The sequence below is a fragment of the Labeo rohita genome, chromosome 10 (assembly GCF_022985175.1).
Source record: "Labeo rohita strain BAU-BD-2019 chromosome 10, IGBB_LRoh.1.0, whole genome shotgun sequence".
NCBI classification, from domain to species: Eukaryota; Metazoa; Chordata; class Actinopteri; order Cypriniformes; family Cyprinidae; genus Labeo; species Labeo rohita.
In genome coordinates this window covers 3,164,291-3,184,847 of record NC_066878.1, presented here as the reverse complement: position 1 = coordinate 3,184,847, position 20,557 = coordinate 3,164,291, and the positions used below count along the sequence as shown (strand labels likewise).

The 20,557-nt window shown below is 35.4% G+C and overlaps 3 protein-coding genes across 3 annotated transcripts; 1 reads left to right on the top strand and 2 right to left on the bottom strand.

The window, feature by feature from the left end:
* The first annotated feature begins 943 nt into the window (after positions 1-943).
* On the top strand, positions 944-2,411 carry rps25 (ribosomal protein S25). Its single transcript, XM_051121908.1, has 5 exons — positions 944-1,093; positions 1,403-1,495; positions 1,611-1,794; positions 2,166-2,264; positions 2,351-2,411. Exons 1-4 carry the CDS (start codon positions 1,091-1,093, stop codon positions 2,258-2,260), a joined length of 375 nt encoding a protein of 124 aa, XP_050977865.1. The 5' UTR covers positions 944-1,090; the 3' UTR covers positions 2,261-2,264; positions 2,351-2,411.
* A 1,203-nt stretch (positions 2,412-3,614) lies between these two features.
* mipepb (mitochondrial intermediate peptidase b) lies at positions 3,615-12,973 on the bottom strand. The gene is made up of 19 exons (XM_051120239.1): positions 12,669-12,973; positions 10,480-10,653; positions 10,306-10,394; positions 10,136-10,222; positions 8,767-8,830; positions 8,498-8,680; positions 8,157-8,313; positions 7,993-8,041; positions 7,849-7,909; positions 7,695-7,747; positions 7,460-7,613; positions 7,262-7,339; positions 6,341-6,545; positions 5,049-5,158; positions 4,865-4,939; positions 4,487-4,603; positions 4,244-4,365; positions 3,900-3,973; positions 3,615-3,811 (listed from the first exon to the last, which is right to left on the bottom strand). The coding sequence occupies exons 1-19, from the start codon at positions 12,795-12,797 to the stop codon at positions 3,726-3,728; spliced, it is 2,067 nt and encodes a 688-aa protein (XP_050976196.1). The 5' UTR covers positions 12,798-12,973; the 3' UTR covers positions 3,615-3,725.
* Positions 12,974-16,590: 3,617 nt separating this feature from the next.
* Positions 16,591-20,305, bottom strand: si:ch73-1a9.3 (non-histone chromosomal protein HMG-like). The gene is made up of 6 exons (XM_051121839.1): positions 20,087-20,305; positions 18,137-18,163; positions 18,018-18,047; positions 17,884-17,919; positions 17,689-17,796; positions 16,591-17,590 (listed from the first exon to the last, which is right to left on the bottom strand). Exons 1-6 carry the CDS (start codon positions 20,102-20,104, stop codon positions 17,543-17,545), a joined length of 267 nt encoding a protein of 88 aa, XP_050977796.1. The 5' UTR covers positions 20,105-20,305; the 3' UTR covers positions 16,591-17,542.
* Positions 20,306-20,557: the final 252 nt, after the last annotated feature.

Here is a 20,557-nt window from a genome sequence, read left to right as displayed (position 1 = left end):
TTATCTGAAATAGAAATCTTTTGTAACATTATAAATGTCTTTATCATCACTTTTGATCAATTTAAAGCATCCTTGCTAAATAAAATTAATTACTATAATTTATTTTCCTTTTTTATTTCAGATAAGTGCTATTCATCAAAGAATCCTGAAAAAAAAATATTCTCAACTGTTTTAAATATTGATAATAATAATAATAAATGTTTTTTGAACAGCAAATCAGCATATTAGAATGATTTCTGAAGGATCATGTGACACTAATGCTGAGTAATGATGCTGAAAATGTAGCTTTGATCACATGAATAAATTACATTTTGAAATATATTCAAATAGAAATCAGTTATTTTAAAAAAGTAAAAATATTTCACAATATTACTGCTTTTGCGGTATTGTGCATTTTCAAATAATTGCAGGCTTGGTGAGCAGAAGAGACTTCTTAAAAAAAACATTAAGAAACTTACTGGTCAAAAACTTTTGACTGGTAGTGTATAAGTATCCTATTCTTGGCAAGGTTGCATTTATTTGATTCAAAATTCAGTAAAACACTAGTATTGTAAATATTATGTTATTAAAATTTAAAACAACTCTTCTATTTTAATATATCTTAAAATATAATTTATTCCTGTGATGCAAAGCTGAATTTTCAGCACGATTACTCCAGTCTTAAATGTCACATGATCCTTCAGAAATCATTCTAATATACTGATTTATTGCTGAAGCGACTTAATGTTTATGTGAAAAGCCGTGTTTGTTTTTTTTTTTTTTTTTTTTTCCAGGATACTTCTAACGAATACAGCGTTCAAAAGAACGGCATTTATTTGAAATAGAAATCACTTTTAACGTTATAAAATTCTTAACTGTCGCTTTATGAAATAATTAATCACAAAAACTGTATATTTGTGGGAAACTAGTTCTCTAAAAAGTTACCTCACGTGTCTGGATGAGACTCGCACTCGCTCCAGTCCTGCGGGTGGCGAGCTCGAACCACTGAGCGCAAAGACAGCGCGCGCTGCACCAGACGAAGTGCACGCAGACAAAGCGGACGTGCGCGTGCACTACTTCCTTTCTCTTCCGCAGCTCGCAACGCCTCAGCATGGTGAGTGCTAGAGCGACTCCATAATGTTAGAAAATATCACTTTTTACCCACTTCTCACGTGTAATAGCCGTATTATAACAACAGCGTTCTACGTTTTTAAGCATGATGAATAATATAATACAGCTTTATTGGGCCATTTCAGCATTTGTGTATGATTATTTTGTATGAATTGTTGCCGCATCGTGCGACAGGCCTGAACACGCGTACCGCATGTTCACACATTGATTTATTAAAACTCAAACCATGTAATGATCAAAATAGGCTTTTATTTATGCATATGATTGAAATGAGTTTTCTGTAACTGTCTAGCCGCCCAAGGATACCAAGCAGAAGAAAGATACGGGCAAGTCCAAAAAGGACAAGGATCCCGTTAACAAATCCGGAGGCAAGGCGAAGAAGAAGGTAAAGTACTTTAGTATTTACCTCACTTAAGAGACCCGTCTGTCTTTTTAAGTGATATTTTATGTTGTAATTGCGTGCATGGGTTGTAATTTCCCCTGTATTTGGTCTTGAGTAGAAGTGGTCCAAAGGAAAGGTGAGGGACAAGCTGAACAACCTGGTCCTCTTTGACAAGGCCACATATGACAAACTGTACAAAGAAGTTCCCAACTACAAGCTCATCACACCCGCTGTGGTCTCTGAGAGGCTGAAGATCAGGGGCTCACTGGCCAGGGCTGCCTTGCTGGAGCTGCTCGGCAAAGGTGATTATCTGATGCTATAACAATGAATATGATTGATTCACAAACTGTTTGTGAACATCACATGTACAGCTCTACTGTAAAATTTATATTACATGTATATAAGTACGATTTATTGGACACTACAAGGTACACTGCCAATATGTCTTAAATTCTTTAAGGTTTCAGTTCTATAAAGTCGAAGCAGTCAAGTCTTTAATAAGTGAACTTCTGTAGGCTGTTCAGGAAAACGTTAGAAATTTAGCAAATGTGTTAAAAACCTGAACGTGGAACACATTGCATTTTCTAATGCATGTCAAACTCCGCACATTTTGAGATGTTTTGAGTTTTATTTTGGATTCATGATAGTGACATTTTGCGTTTGTCGTCATCAGGTCTGATCAAGCTGGTGTCCAAGCATAGAGCTCAGGTCATCTACACCAGAAACACCAAGGGCACAGATGAGGCTGCTCCAGAGAAGGAGGCATAATATGGTGATTATCAATTTGGAATATCTCATTTTCATATTTGATGCCCTGTACTGGTCTCCTATAATGAATGTTATTCATCTCTTTTTCAGATCACACCTTGGCTTGAGTTATGGTCTTTTGTATAGGTAAATAAACAACCACAAAATGGAACCTTGTGTTTGTGCTTTTTTTCCAAAGTGAACATGTACCTACATTCAAAGCAAATTGCGAATGTGTAGAATGTATATTGTGATTTTAAATTAGGTTTCATTATGACAGCAGGACGATGTTTATGAACACCTTTTAAAAACCAAGCTTCGTTATCTATTATTACATTAAGTGGATCATTTTCAAATTGTGTAATGCTATACATATTTGCCATAACTTACGCATCTTTCATCTGTATGGTTGTGTATTTTTCTGCTTGTAACTAAATACTAGGGATGAAATTATATCAAAATCTTACGGTATGATATTTATTACAATGTTTTGCGATATTTTAAAGACAAATGAAGACTTGGGGTAAAAAGAAAATGACATGAAATTGTTTTAATGTACTTTGAGAGTTCAAAATTAAGAGCTCCAGCCCATCTTCTTAACTAAGAAAACTTAAGTCAGAAAAAAGTCAATGAACTGACTTGTACTTGAACTTTAAAGGGGACTCAACCCTCTTTTTATTTGTGGTATATTGTCTGTCTAAATTACATTCACACTAGTGTTTTAGGAAGCCAAACAAATTAGAATATAGTAACAATAACAATTTTATATTATTGTTATTCCTAAGACAGTAATAGCTGTATATTGTAAAACAACTGCACTGTAATATAAATAAAAATGAATATCTCATAGGTATATTTATGTTTTACACTACAATAGGGAAATTACAATACTACTTTCCTAATTTCTACACCTGAAAGAAATATTTTGAATTTGGACTGCAGTAACGTTACCCATTTAAACCACTAGCTGTCAGCAATTCATGTACACTTTTAACCTTTTATTTTGATGGAAAACTTCTTTAAAATGTGCAACAAAAACAGACTTGATTGAAGGGATTAAGTCATATTATGCTTTTTGGTTTTAGTTTGACAGATACTGTGCCAAAGCATAATGGCCCAAAACACAACTTTAAAGACTTTTTATTTTAGACTAATAATTTAAAAATATCTTAAAAATCTGCACTTTATGCCAAGAAGACCCATCATTTCATACCGTCGTGACCACGATAATATAGAGTTTTGATATGATAACATGATATTGACAATATCGTTACATCCCAAATATTTAATCAATTCAAGATTATTTTTGCAAAAATATCACTTTGATAAACATCTTCAAATCTATCATTGAAGTTCAATATTTAATGTTTAATGACAAATAGAAGTGACACCATTTTTTATCTCTTCACATTTTTCACAAGGCTTAAAAAGCAATACACACAACAGTGAGATGATACCCAGTGTATGAGACTGAACAAATAAGCATCTAAACTGGGCATTTAAAATTTGCATCAAGGTCCAACACTAGTGCATCAACAAAATCTTCAATACTAGGGGTTTTCTGTAGCATTCCTGAGGATCAAAAATAAGAGTGTGTGAATATTTACTTGTATCGTTAACAGTGTAGTCTTGAAAATTTAATTTCAAGTGTTACTTTTACCTTGGACCATCAGCATGGGCTCTTTACTGCCTCCATGAGCGAGCATCTCTCTGCGGTAACGTTCTCCCATCACTCTGCAAGTGATCACCTTTACTTTACTCTTTAATTTGATCAGACATATCCTGTACAACTACAGATACTGTGTTTTAATAGTGAACATCAGTCACTATAAAATAGAAAATATTCTACATTAAATGTATATCGAACAATGTAAGAAAAAACAAGACTTTCCGGTCACCATGAGTAAAATTATCTGTGCACTTAGCATCCATGATGGAGTAACAGAACATATGCATGACAAAGGTGTCCTAAATGGCACAAGGAGTTGAAAACTCCACACTGACCTGCTGAAGGGGTCCTCTAGAAAACACTGCCTCCAAACCATGGAGGCAACCGCCCTGGACATGAGGTAGGAATAATATTTGGCACCATATCCAACAAGGTGACTAAATCTCAGTTGCCAAGCCTGTATCATCAGAGAAAATGAAAGATGAGCATTTTATTTGTAACATTATGGGTCAAAACCAAAAAATTTATTTAGACGAACAGTGCAAAATCTGAGATGTGTCTGTGAGGTTGCCACTCACTGTGTCATTAACATATGGTAACCCGTAAAAGTTCTCCTGAATTTCTCTAAGGATGTCAGTGGTTGATCTGTATTGTGGTTTTCCATGATAAACCTGGTCTAAAGCTGCATAGAAAATCTGTAAAGAGAAAAAAAAAAACTAGTAGACTTATATAAATCCTACTGTATCATATTTATTACATGCATTTTAAGGCCTCTAAATGATCAACATGATCAAAATTCAGGAAATTTTTATTCTGGTGTGAACCAATTCTTTAAGGTCACTCTGGAGTTTTTCAACTGTACTTTACATCCACAATTACTCCTGACTCATTAAAGCTGACTTATTTATACCAGCACTAGTTCTCCATCTCAGAGCAGTGATATGTGTTGTTAGTACCTGTAGTTGAGTGTCAGCAGCACTACAGACCCTCTTAGACTCACATAAACGGGACACTAGGCTCTCTGGAAGAGGCTGAACAAAACAAAAGACGATGAAGATGTTACATCAACATGCAGCTCTTCTAATAGGGTTCAGATACATAGACAATGATCTCTGAAGCAAGTTGTGTGCACAAACTCACCTCTCCAGTCTGATAATGTTGTGCAAACTGGCTCACAACTCGATAATCTGAGGCAAAATACTCCATCAGAATAGAAGGGACTTCAGCAAAGTCTGTGGAGCACCTGGTTCCTTTATAAACATACAAATCAAATTCAGATCTGTTATTTGTCATTTAAAGAGAAAGTTCACCCAAAAATGAAAATTCTGTCGTTAATTACTCTTTCATGTCATTCCAAACCCTTAAAGGAGAAGTCCACTTCCAGAACAACAATTTACAAATAATTTACTCACCCCCTTTCATTCATTTTGCTGAACGAGACTCAAAGGTCCGAGTCGTTAAAAAAAATGATCTGAACTTCCCATCACTACTACGAATCACATCTAAGTTCATCGTCTGTGTACTCTGGCTCAAAAAGGTAGAGTATGGCGAAAAACTCTTCACATCTTATTGAACATCTTATTTTCTCCTACAACTTCAGAATTGTCCATCATCGTTGTACCTTTTTGTTTGTAAACAGCGTTTGACTTACTTGCACTTCCGTCTTTGCGTGTTCGCTTTGTAAACACTGGGTCTGTAGTTCCGCCTACAGTCCGAATGACTTTTCGACGTGATTCAATAGTACGTAGCGTCGTGAATGCGCATCCCAGAACCTGTGCTACACGAGCTTTTGTGCTTAAAAAGTATACAAATTTTTTATTTTCCGAAAAAAATGACATATCGTTTCGCTAGATAAGACCCTTCTTCCTCAGCTGGGATTGTTTAAAGCCAGATTTAAACTGCATTTTGGAAGTTCAAAATCGGGGCACAAATGAAGTCCATTATATGGAGAAAAATCCTGAAATGTTTTCCTCCAAAATCATAATTTCTTCACGACTGAAGACAGAAAGACATGAACATCTTGGATGACAAGGGGGTGAGTAAATTATTTGTGAATTGTTGTTCTGGACGAGGAGTTCTCCTTTAAGACCTTCACTGATCTTCAGAACACAAATTAAGAAATTGTTGAATGAAGTTATTTTTGTTTTCTTTGCACACAAAAAGTATTCTCACAGCTTCATAACATTCTAGTTGAACCACCTGATATCACATGGACTATTTTAACAAAGTCCTTACTACCTTTCTGGGCCTTGCGGTCTATGCAGGGTAGAAAGCTCTCAAATTTCATCAAAAATATCTTAATTTGTGTTCTGAAGATTGACAGGTTTGGCTTACAGGTTTGGAACATGATTTTCATTTTTGGGTGAACTATCCCTTTAAATTCAATTTATGCGTAAACACCAAATAACCCTGAATATTCAGTTCACTCTAACCTGTGACATGCTGATAGCGTGTCCTGCCTAACATGGAGTGCATGGCATGTCCCATCTCATGAAAGAGGTTCTCCACCATAGAAGGGGTGAGCAGACATGGGGTTTTGCCATTGGGTGGAGGTAAACTCAGCATCAGCACCACAACAGGCACCTGGTAAATGCCATCTTCCCTCAGCCTCCCACCACGGATGGTGAAGTGACAGTCCTGCCATATATGAAAATAGTATGATTAGAGGTCCTGATACCTGATAAAGCAAAACAAAGTTAAGTACACGCACTACCCTTAATGTTCTTGAAAGAATGTGTTATATATGGAAGCCTGGAATTTAAAAAATGACTTGTAATCTAATAATTCAAACTTTACATCTTGCCATTCTGAAAAAAGTTCAGAATTGTGAGATACAGTAGTCAACAACTGAAGTGGATCAAAACCTTTCATCAAAGCTGTCCTAAAACCAAAACAATAGCCATTCTTTGTCTTAGGACAACTATCTCAAAACTTTTGTTTCTCAAAATTGTGAGATATAAACTTAATAAATTATATCTCACAATTTGCAACTGATTAAAATCGCAAATTGACTTTTTTTCCTCAGAATTGCGAGTTTATATCTCACATTTCTGACTTTTGAGAGTTAAGTCAGAATTTAAGTTAAGTGATTTTATAACTCACAATTTTGAGTTTGTATCACACAATTCTAAGAAAATAGTCAGAATTCTGAGATACAAAGTCGCAATAACCTTTTTTCCTTTTAAAGGGCTTCCATAGTTCCCTATTGTAGTATATTTTATAATGTAGTTTATTTTTGTGATGCAAAGCTAAATTTTCAGCATAATTACTCCAGTATTCAGTGTCACATGATCGCATATATGCTGATTATATATCAGCATTGTACAGAATGAGTCAAGAGCAGCCAGCTGTACCTGGTGAGGTTTATCACATCTACGGAAGAAATCACAGTAGATGTATCCCAGCAGTCCCTCTGTTTCATGGACCACAGCCTGTTGCCATCACAAGAAACAGTAAATACAGCTGCCCATCTGCAATAACACATCTGTGACTGATCAACAGAGAGCTGGTCTTGAAAACTGAGCAAACAAAAATGGAGGAGAAAATCTCACAAGCTTTCGAACATCTTCACTCCACAGTTCGCCCATCTTCGCCTGCTCCGTTTGAAAAGAAACACCCAGAAGCTGCGTGAAGAGACGGTTGAGTCCTTCCATACAAGCACCCAGAGAGAAATACGGACTGTAGATGCTGGGATCAATGTTAAACCTACAGGTACATGATTGTGTGTGAGGATAAACAGGAAGCAGATGGTATATCCAGAGGGATGTATACATGAAAACACCTTACTTTTCAGTTCGTATGGCACTGCTGAGGTACGCGTGATCCCACGGCATCACTTCCTGACATGCGACAAAAACAATATTTAGGAAATCTGTCTGCATTTGTGATGAGGAAAAACAGCATTCACGAAACAAATCCAGTGCACAAAATAAACATTTACAGGGTTTGTCGAATGTGTTTGCTTCTTCATTTCTTTCATCATCTTGAAGTCCCTTGATGTTCTGTATTATGACAAACAAACAGAGTAAACTTCACAACACATCAAAGATTCCCATTCAAAAACAGCAGTTAGTGCAAAACATACCTGTCAGAGAGCTTTTCTGTTAGCAGCTTCAAAAACTTCATCACAGTCTCTGTAAAACAAACAAATTCGTTTGCAAATGCGTTTTCGTTTCACCTTCAATTTGCAGCTTATACATAAAAGTAGCTATGAGGATAGTACCCAGCAGATGATGCTCTGATTTTTACCTGGGGTTTTAGCCATCGTTCCTTTCAAAGCCCTGTGTGCAAACGACTCATAGCCCACTAAAGTTGCCAGCTCATGTCTACAAGCCAAAAGCTCATCCAGACAAAGCAAGAGACTAGCGTTGGGGTACAGAAAGATTTTATACGCAGCTTCCCGCACCTACCAGAGGGAGGACAAAAAGACGCTTACGGAACATGCAAATGAAAGCAAACCATGTAGCTTGCATAAACAGCCAATAGCACGTCACACCACAGGGACATGATGGATTTATGTCCACCTTTAAGCTCAAGCAACAAACAGAGAGGTGGTAACTATATAAACAGACTAATACAATCACACGCACCAGCTCATTAGGAGAGTCAGCATGCAACCCGCCGATCTGAACGCGGTTCCCGTCTATGGAGAAGCAGTGGCGGATGTGTTCTGGTAGAAGTCGCTTATCTATGGCGTTTGGGAGCTGAGAGCCACTCAGAAACTCGTGGTAAAGATCCAGCAGCTTTACATTTAGAGCGACGGCCTTGCTTCTCTGAGATAATTCATAAAGAAATATCTATATATCAGTATGCTCACATTAAAAAGAGCTTGTATTTGGGCTTAAAGGATCGTTCCTACCTTCGATTCATCCAGATGTATTCCACTGATTTCAAAATCAAACATGAAGAGCTCTGCCACTCTTCTAAACCAGCAAAAGAAACATGTGAATAAAATAAATGTTGTGACAGTAAAGATGTTTATATCATTTGAAAAGGTTTGTATTTTAAATAAACACTGATATTTTGGTCTTTCTATTTATCAAGAAATCCTGAAAATAATGTACTACAGTTGTATATTAATGTACACTGCTATTCAAAAGTTTGGGATTAGTAAGATTTTTAATGTTTTTTTTAAAGAGGTCTTTTCTGCTCTGCATTTATTTGATACAATAGAGATTTTCTATTTTAATATACTTTAAAATATAATTTATTTCTGTGATGCAAAGCTGAATTTTCAGAATCATTACTCCAGTCTTCAGTATCACATGATCCTTCAGAAATCGTTTTAATATGCTAATTTATTATCAATGTTGGAAACAGTTGTGCTGGTTAATATTTTTTTGAAAACTTTGGTACTTTTTTCGAGATTCTTTGATGAACAGAACATTAAAAAATATCAGCATTTATTTAAAATAGAAATTTGTAACAATATACACTACCATTCAAAGTTTGGGGTCAGTAAATTGTTTCCTTCTTTCTTTCTTTGAAAAATATTAATACTTTTATTCAGCAAGGATGTGTTAAATTGATAAAAAGTGATAGTAAAGACTTACATTGTTAGAAATTTTTTTTATTTTAAATAAATGCTGTTTTTTAACTTTTTATTCATCAAAAAAAACCTGTAAAAAAAATATAAGAATATAACATTGATAACAAAAGTAAAAATTTCTGATTTCTGAATGATCCTGTGACACTGAAGCCTGGAGCAATGGCTGATGAAAATTCAGCTTTGCATCACAAAAATCAATTATATTTTAAAGTACATTAAAATAGAAAACTGTTATTTTAAATTGCAATAATATGTTGTATTTTTTCAGTATTTTTGATCAAATAAATGGAACTTTGATGAGAAAAAAATTAAAATTCTTACTGATCCCAAACTTTTGAACAGCAGTGTATATTAAGCTGTTTTCAAATTGATAATAAAAATAAATATTTTTGAGCAGCAAATCAGAATATTAGAATTATTTCTGGAGGATCATGTGACATTTAAGACTGCAGTAATGATGCTGAAAATTCAACTATAACATTATAGAAATAACCTTATAAAATATATTAAAACAGAAAACTGTTATATTAAATTATAATATTTTACAATATTAGAATATTTTAATCAAATAAACGCAACCTTGGTGAGCATAAGAGACTTATTTCCAAAAGTTTGAACACACATAAATACAGTTTTTAATCTACACTTGTTTAACAGGATTTTTTTAAAGTTCGCCTGCCTTGTGTCTGGATCCAGTGTGGCCAAAACAGCCTCGTTTTCCAGCAAATTCTTCAGGCTCTGACACAAATCGACATTTGTATTTAGTCTGTAATATACACAAACAAATGAAAATCAAACACAAATATCATTTAACAATACTGCCAGAATAACCAGCCGACAGATACACACTTTTCCACAACAGTGCCGATATCAACGCAGGTCCTTTCCGCTGCCTCCCGGAACGCAGCATCCGGATGAGCCACTTTGATGAAATCTGCCTGCAACGAAACTCTTGTGAGATTTAACAGACCCCTAACAAGTATCACAGTTTGTGTTTTATGCCAACACAATTATCAGGTTTACCAGGTCTGCAACTCTGCATAAACTGTCAGACAGCTGATCAAATGTTTCCACAGTGACGGCACCAGGAGGATGTGTGCAAGCCTTGTGGACCAGAAACTCTGCTTCCCTGAGAGCCTGATGCTGAGCCATCTGGAAACCGGCAGGACCACTGAGCTCTGATACTCGAAACAGACCCTGAAGACAGAGAATAAAGAGACTTGGTTTCATTTTGCACAGAAAAACAAGGTAAATACAGCTGCCGTCATTTGTATGGAAGTCTGCTTATGCCAAAGAATAAAAAAATGTTTTATCTCATAATTCTAACCTTTTTTTTTTTTTTTTTTCACAATTCTGTTTATATTTCACAATTCTGAGAACTGCAAGCTATAAACTTTTTTGTTTACATCTTGCAATTCTGACTTTATTTCTTATAATTCTGAGTTTACATTTTGCAATTCTTCAATTTAATTTCTTGTAATTCTGAGTTTACATCTCGCAATTCTGACTATTTCTTGAAATTGAGTTTACATTGCACAATTCTGATTTTATTTCTTGAAATTTTAAGTTTACATCTCACAATTCTGACTTAATTTCCTGTAATTCTGAGTTTACATTTTGGATTTTTCCTTGCGATTCTGAGTTTACACCTCTCAATTCTGACTATATTTCTTGTAATTGTAAGTTTACATCTTCCAATTCTGACTTTTTTCTCAAATCTGAGTTTACATCTCGCAATTATGACTTTTTTCTTATAATTCTGAGTTTACCTCTCTCAGTTTTAACTTTTTTCTTGTAATTCTGAGTTTACATCTCGCATTTCTGAGTTTATTTCTTGTTATTTCTAAGTTTACATCTATCAATTCTGACTTTTATTTCAATTCTGAGTTTACACCTCTCAATTCTGGCTTTTTTCTCAATTCTGAGTTTGCATCTCGCAATTATGACTTTTTTCTTGTAATTCTGAGTTTACATCTCGCATTTCTGACTTTATTTCTTGTTATTTCTAAGTTTACATCTATCAGTTCTGACTTATTTCAATTCTGAGTTTACATCTCTCAATTCTGGCTTTTTCCTTGTGATTCTGAGTTTACACTTCTCAATTCTGACTACATTTCTTGTCATTTTAAGTTTATATTGCACAATTCTGACTTCATTTCCTGTCATTCTGAGTTTACATCTCTCAATTCTGACTTTTATTTCAATTCTGAATTTACACCTCTCAATTCTGACTATATTTCTTGTAATTTTAAGTTTACATTGCACAATTCTGACTTTATTTCTTGTAATTCTGATTTTACATCTTGCAATTATGACTTTTTTCTTATAATTCTAAGTTTACATCTCGCAATTATGGCTTTTTTCTTATAATTCTGAGTTTATGTCTCTCAATTTTGACTTTTTTCTTGTAATTCTGAATTCACATCTCACATTTTGGACTTTATTTCTTGTTATTTCTAAGTTTACATCTATCAGTTCTGGATTTTTCCTTGTGATTCTGAGTTTACACCTATTAATTCTGACTATATTTATTGTAATTTTAAGTTTACATTGCACAATTCTGACTTTATTTCTTGTAATTTTGAGTTTACATCTCACAATTCTGACATTATTTCCTGTAAATCTGAGTTTACATCACATAATTCTGACTTTATTTCTTGTAATTCTGAGTTTACATCTCGCAATTCCAACTTCATTTCTTGTAATTCAGTTTACATCTCACAAGTTTTTTGTAAGTTTTTTGTCAGAATTCTCACATTTTTATTGTTTCTGCCAGACTTAAAAAATTAAAAACGTAATTGCACCTTTTTATGTCAAATATTCTGACTTCTGACTCACAATTGCCAGTTTATATTTCACAGTTTTTAGTTGATATCGTAAAATTGCAAGATATTATCATCAACTCAAAATTGTGAGAATTGTGAGATAAAAATTTTGTCAATACATTTGTCATGAAATACAAAATGAGATGATATAATCATAACACAAAGTAAACAAAATATATACTAAATTGTATAATTAAATTGAAAATACTTTATAAAAAACACTTTATAAAACTTTATAAACAATATAACAACTATAAAACAACATCAACAGTTCATAAAAAGTAATCACTTATGCAGACAAATACGCCTGCCTAAATTATTTAACTTTTAAAGCACAAGTACATTCTATTATAAAAGTCCTTTGATAATATATAATAAAAGTCTCACCACATTTTTCTGTAAATGTTCAGATCGTTGGTGCTGAACATTAAACGCTGCTCCGACGGCGGACCATGTGTTGACACTGCGTCTGTAGAGCGCGTTCCAGCGCTGCAGCACGAGCCGCGAGCAGCGCATCGTTGATCATCTCACACAACACTGTTATTTCACATTACAGCATAAGCTCCTGAGAAAACGCATTGTGAAACACCCAGGCCGGCTCGGCTCTTGCAAAGTATTATGCAAACACAGGTAATTAACAGAAGTTTTCCAGCTTGTAAATCTGCAGAGATCAGCTGTGGATTTCACCTCTCATGTGAATACCTAGTTTACGTGTCACTTCAGCACTTTCTATAATCAAAAATGAAAACGTGAACGCTTTCATTTAGAAAACATAATGCAGAAATTTATATTAAATTTATGTATTTCGGAAATGTATTATGTTATGTTTAGCAACGTTACAGTTTATTTGGGTTTGTTGTTTTTATACAGTAACGAAACTGCGCGGACGTTGGGTAAATACTGTGTGACGTAAAGCCCAGAGTAAATAAATCCATCCAAAGCAGCTAACAAAAGCTCGCTCTGCCCTTGTTCTCCAGTAATACACTGACGAAAATGTTTCACACGAAGATTAAGCTTTGATTTTAAAGTCAATGACCGGTTTATTCAATAATCTGTGGAAGTAATTTTGGTTCAAAATCCGAAAATAAAGAGATCACACACACATCACGTATACTGGATAAATAACACTGATTCAAATAACTCTTTCTTTCTTTTTGTTCGTTTGGGAAAAGTTTGATAAACCAAATAAAATATTAAAAATGTACACTCTTCATCTACTCTGAAAAATGCCTTAAGCGTAGAGTCAGTCAAGGACGAACAAGTTCCCTCCTTTCTTCATGTTTTATGTAAGGTTAGGTTTGTTTTTCAACTATTTGACAAATGTTCATAAGGGAATCTAGCCAACAGCACTGCCTTTACAAACCCACATTAGAAATAGCAGGAATGTGGCACTAAACACAAAACTCAGACACTCCCTTGCCTTAAGCTGAAGTGTGTGTTAGAATATAAACAAAAACCCTTATGGCAAACATTTTCTAGGTCATCACAGTCAGAGAAAGTTTGGGTGGGGGTTGGGGTTAAGATCACATATGGTGGGCAACTACATATCCATTTATCCTATTAGGCAGTTTCTCTGTTTTCGTGTGGGAACAGTTGATGTCACTTCCTGTGCCAACAGGTGCTGTTTATGAGCTCAGATCCATCTGCCCCACATCTGATTTGGTAATTTAAAATTTTCACATCAGTACAAGGCTTTTGTTGACTAATAACATGTAAATGTGAATGATTTTGTACATATGCATATACAGGTGCATCTTAATAAATTAGAATATCATGGAAAAGTTCATTTATTTCAGTAATTCAACTCGAAATAAATTTAATGCACACAGACTGAAGTAGTTTAAGTCTTTGGTTCTTTTAATTGTGATGATTTTGGCTCACATTTAACAAAAACCCACCAATTCGCTATCTCAACAAATTAGAATACTTCATAAGACCAATAAAAAAAACATTTTTAGTGAATTGTTGGACTTCTGGAAAGTATGTTCATTTACTGTATATGTACTCAATACTTGGTAGGGGCTCCTTTTGCTTTAATTACAGCCCAGGTTTGTTTGACAGTGGCCTTCAGCTCATCTGCATTTTTGGTCTCTTGTTTCTCATTTTCCTTTTGACAATACCCCATAGATTCTCTATGGGGTTCAGGTCTGGTGAGTTTACTTTTGGTGCTTTTGGCAGTGTGGGCAGGTGCCAAATCCTGCTGGAAAATGAAATCAGCATCTTTAAAAAGCTGGTCAGCAGAAGGAAGCATGAAGTGCTCTAAAATTTATTGGTAAACGGGTGCAGTGACTTTGGTTTTCAAAAAACACAGTGGACCAGCACCAGCAGATGACATTGCACACCAAATCATCACAGACTGTGGAAACTTAACACTGGAATTCAAGTAACTTGGGCTATGAGCTTCTCCACCCTTCCTCCAGACTCTAGGACCTTGGACCAAATGAAATACAAAACTGTCTCTCATCTGAAAAGAGAACTTTGGACCACTGGGCAACAGTCCATTTCTTCTTCTTCTTAACCCAGGTAAGACGCCTCTGACGTTGTCTGTGGTTCAGGAGTGGCTTAACAAGAGGAATACGACAACTGTAGCCAAATTCCTTGACACGTCTGTGTGTGTTGATGCCTTGACCCCAGCCTCAGTCCATTCCTTGTGAAGTTCAGCCAAATTCTTGAATCGATTTTGCTTGACAAGCCTCTCAAGGCTGCGGTTCTCTCGGTTGGTTGTGCATCTTTTTCTTCCACACTTTTTCCTTCCACTCAACTGTCTGTTAACATGCTTGGATACAGCACTCTGTGAACAGCCAGCTTCTTTGGCAATGAATGTTTGTGGCTTACCCTCCTTGTGAAGGGTGTCATTGATCGTCTCCTGGACAACTGTCAGATCAGCAGTCTTCCCCATGATTGTGTAGCCTAGTGAACCAAACTGAGAGACCATTTTGAAGGCTCAAGAAACCTTTGCAGGTGTTTTAAGTTGATTAGCTGATTGGCATGTCACCATATTCTAATTTGTTGAGATGTGAGTGAATTGGTGGGTTTTAGTTAAATGTGAGCCAAAATCATCACAATTAAAAGAACCAAAGACTTAAACCACTTCAGTCTGTTTGCATTGAATTTAATACACGAGTTTCACAATTTGAGTTGAATTACTGAAATAAATGAACTTTTCCACGACGTAATTTACTGAGATGCACCTGTACATCTTTTATATTAAATGAAGAAACAGCCCAGACATAAAGTTGTTGCCATTGCATTTAAATCCCTACACATGTAATAATGACTTTTGTATGATAAAGTAAAAACTACTCAGACAAATCAAAATACAACCTGAAATGTTTTTAAAGCAAACTGAGCAAGCACATTTCAAATACTTTTGACAAATTGTCACTTACTGTGCCACAGAAATGTAATTTTAGCCATAAAAGGACTTATTTTGACATTAAATAAATACAAATGTGACCCTAGACCACAAAACCAGAGATTTATATGTTATCTGAAAGCTGAATAAATAGGCTCTTCAAATGATGTATGGTTTGTTAGGATAGGACAATATTTGTCCAAGATACAACTATTTGGAAATCTGGAATCTAAGGGTGCAAAAAAGAAAAAAAGAGAAAATTGAGAAAATTGCCTTTAAAGTTGTCCAAATGAAGTTTTTAGCAATGCAGATTACTAATAAAAAAATGAGTTTTGATATATTTACAGTAGGAAGTTTACAAAATATCTTCATGGAACATGATCTTTACTTAAGATCCTAATGATTTTTGACATAAAATAAAAACTGATCATTTTGACCCATGCTATTGCTACAAATATACCTGTGCTACTTAAGACCGGTTTTGTGGTGAGTCATAAATATTAATTACTTTTGAAGAGTGCACAGGCAACATGAAGAAACATAGAAATAAATGCAGAAATCAAAATACAGACTGGTATTATCATGTTTTATTTTTTGGCATGTACCATGGTAATACCAGTGTGATTTTATTAATACAGTACATAATACATATATATTTTGTTTTCTATCTGATTTTATTTTAAAGTTTTAGTAAAAAGTAAAGTTTTAATTCTTATAGTGATATAGTTGGGGTTATAGTTATATAGTGACATTTTAATGCTATTTTAGTACATAAACTAAATGAAAATGAGAAATATTTCCTTGAAACCATGGTACATGCAGAAAAATTGCAGCATTTGACAGTACAGAAATCTCATTTTAATCACCCAGTTCATTTAATATATCAATATTTTAAAACAGTACCACTGAACCTACAGTAATGAATGTAACTTCAAAATCAACGGGAGAACAGGGTATCACAACTGATATTTTATTGGCTTGTTTTATCGAACCATAACACACAGAGATACATCTATAAACAATGATCAAATGAAACTGTACATTTATACTTGATATCTAAGTCCCACAAAAATAATGCTACTGCTGGTCAGAACGCTTTACAACTAAAAGATTTTACACGTAATGACTCGTTTCCAATTTTCCATTTTAATAATGCGTTTGGATATTAAAGAATCGCTGGCTTTTGCAAAGATATTTATCGCACGTCTGCCATCGGTACCATAACAGCCCCGAAAATCTTTTTCACAGCAGTTTTAACAAATTTATTGCGGTACTATCACAGAAGAGACAAAATCAATACACACGAAGCACAGGCCTGACATGAACTCCAGTACTAGAGAATATGTTTATTTAGCAGAAATGATTATGGAGAACTGCAGTTAACATATGGAACACAGCTTACAAACGTTCTACAAGTAATCTTTCGCCTTATAAACAATAAACAATGAGTTATTTGCCCACCCCTCCCTCCCCGAACACACATTACAGGTTACACACACACAAAAAAAAAACAAAAAAGAAAAAAAAAAAAAAAAAATCAAAATCCCTCATAGAGCCAATGGAATGTTAGTCATCGGACAAGCTCGGTAAGATGTCCAGCTGTCTTTGTAAACGACATGCCCGCAACCTTCCCCTCTACCTCACGCTTTGAAAGCGAGAGCAGAGAGGCGGGGAAAAAAACGCCTGTCGACATTTACGATGACGGTAGTTTTTTCTGCCCAATGTAAAAATGCTGGATATGATGAGATCACTTTCAAAATGTTTCTTTTCTTCCATAAAAAATGTGTCTCTACAATCAAACTACTAAAAAACCTGCCTTTAGAAAATAGTAGATAAAAATATTCCCCTGAATTGTACAAGAAAAGAGGTACAGGGAGTGCTGGTAAAAGATGAGACCTCAGCAAAGTTATTCCCCGTCTTCTCCCTTCTTGTCGGCGTCTTCTGTTGCCGATGCCTGAAAAAACATGCCGTTAAGATTACATAGAAAGACCACAAAGCAGACCGTTTTTAGACCGTTTTAATGTAAGATTTGCCATGTTATGACTATGTTACCTCTTCGTCAGCTTTTGTTTCTCCGTTTTCTGCGGGCACGTCCTCCTTCTTCTCCTCCTCCTTGGGCTCCTTGGGTTCCTTTGTTTTCTTAGGTTTGGCAGCCGCCTTCTACAATGTGTTAAATTATTTTTTACATCATCGCTAAGTTATAATTTTATGTTTTTATAATTGTTTTTATTTTTACATTTATCTTACCTTTGGCTTAGGCTCTGCCTTTGGGGGTGCAGGTTTCTAAAAGTGAAAAAGTTATAATACATCAATTAATAAATCACTGTCACATTTGTTGAATGAATGAGAACTGTATATAAAAGCAGAACACGAATACTCACATTTACCAACCTCTCCGACCTTCTTTTAGGCTGCAAAGTAACAAGTAGTTAAAAACATGTACTTCATTTTGATGCAATAATTCTTTATTTCCATGCAATAAGAAGCGAGATCTTTTTACCTCAGTGACTTCAGCATCATTGTTCGCCTATGAGGGAAAAAAGAAAAAAAAGTTTTATTATATCTGAGTAATTGATAACAGATACACCTTTATAACACAAGTAATGTATGTATAAAATGGCTAAATTTATTTAGGTAAAACAATCTGGGTCATCTTTTCATTTATTTTGATTCTGATTCCTCTTTAAAGATTCTTTTAGTACTCCTCAGAAGACAATTTGAGGGGGAAAATTTGTATTTCTTTAAATTTGATAATTTCATGTTTTAACAGAACAGATATAAAAGATGTTTACAGACTTTTTAATGACTTAGACCCAAGTCTATAATTGGTTAAAATACCAAAACAAACAAAACACGTGGTACTAAACATCCTTTATTAATTCATTTTAATAAAACATTACTTTTTAAAAATCATAATGTGTTAATGTGAATAAAACCACGTTGATGTTAATAACCAGTCTGCACTACAATAATTTAAGCGAGCCTTAAAAATAACACAGAAACTATTCTTGACTCCTTTCTAGTCGGACATGACCAAAGTAAATAACTTTAGTCGCGAATTTAGTAACTCTAAACTGATTCATAAGGTTTATTAAAAACGGACTAAATATAACCCATTCATTGGGGAACCGAACTATTCATGTTGTATGTTATTGATTCACTAAAAAAAGAACCGGCTCATTCGAGTCATTCGTTCGAGAACCGAACTGCGCTGGTCGCTACGTATGTTTTTGGTTCATTAAAAAGAATCGGCTCATTTGAATCATTCGTTCGGGAATGAGACTACTCGTGTTTTGCAGTACATTTCAATACACTAAAAAGAATCGGAATCATACGAGTCATTCGCTCGAGGTTCGGACATGACTGTTTGTTTCGTACTGTGTGGATTATTTCTTAAAGTAATGACTCCCAAACATACAGCCAGCAATTTATCAGTGTTTATGTCCTGCCTCCGTCCTCCAATACTGTGCCGCTCGGTCCGTTTTTATTGCAGCCTTTCGCGCACCGCCCCCTTCATGCACACCGACTCATTCAACGCTGATTAATGGAGATTTGCTCTCGCCCCACCGACCCTGCTCCATGACATTCCCGCCATTCGCTTTCAAACACAACATCCCGAGGTGCACAGCCGCGAGGAAAAAAACACACACACCACAGAATATACCAGAATAATAGGAAACACCAAACAGTGGCGCTATGATGTGCAAGAATACCGCCATTGCATAATCTGGCACTTGCACGATCAAATGTATCGAGACGCAATCGTGCACTAAAACCCTAATGCACGAATTAAATCCCTAATGCACGACAGGATAAAATATTGCACCGTCTGTCGCTGTGTTTTCAGACCCACATTGAGTTTAAATCATCGGGGTTGCGCGTAAGGGCAGCCATGACACTAAAACCCCCCAGCCTTTACAAAGACATTTACGTGCAATTACAGCCAACCATACTAAAAATAAAAACTGCGTGTGATAGATAAATAAAAACATAAATATTCAATGCAACAATTTGATTTGATGACCTGCGCGCAACAGCCTTTAGGTCGCCCGACTGTATAAGCTGCACGTAAACGAAAACTAATAACGTTACACCCCCTTTGTCTGATGCATGTCGACAGAGACTTCATGTATTTGTAAACAAAAACACGACACATATGCACAAATTATATTCCACATCCGCGCGTGCATGAAAATTAAACTGGGTTTTAATTAACTCCGGTGGAGAAAAAAATCTCAGTCGCGCGTTCTCAAATCAAAACACGCGTTTATAATATGCAAACACAAAAATGCACGAATACTGCTGCAATTGGATAAAAATTAAGCACATTTGCATGCAACGTGCACTAGTGCACATGCACTATTCTTTTCATTCCTCTTTTGCTTTTTTATACAGCATGTTCTATTAAAGATGGTGTCTCGATAAATTAGGAAACCAATGCGCTACTTACTTTGCTCCTTTTAGGCATGGCTGTGGGTTTGTACAACGCGTAAAAATCAAAGCGGTTAAAATGCAAGATGCACGGATTTAACGGTGAAAAACAGTCGACACTGTTGAGCTCGGTTAAAGATTCACACAGTAGGTTTGATCACAGTATAGGAAGACGTTAACGCTCGTCCGAAACAAAAACCTGCTCAAACCGGATTGGATTCTCCTCCTCCTCCTTCTTCTTCCCTATTCAATTCATCACAGGCCGGCCTGACAGTGAATTTTCCATTCCTACTATGGCGAAGCCTCAACTCATGAATATTAATGAGACACTAATGACGTTACTCGGTAAGCGTCCAGTAGCCTACCTTGATTAATATTCATGAGCCATGCCATATTGCTAGTAGGATTCGTTTATTGGCCAGCAGACTAGCGTCCCCTTGCCAACGGCTGGCTGTAAGCCAATCAGAGTGAAAGCAATTTTGATTATTTA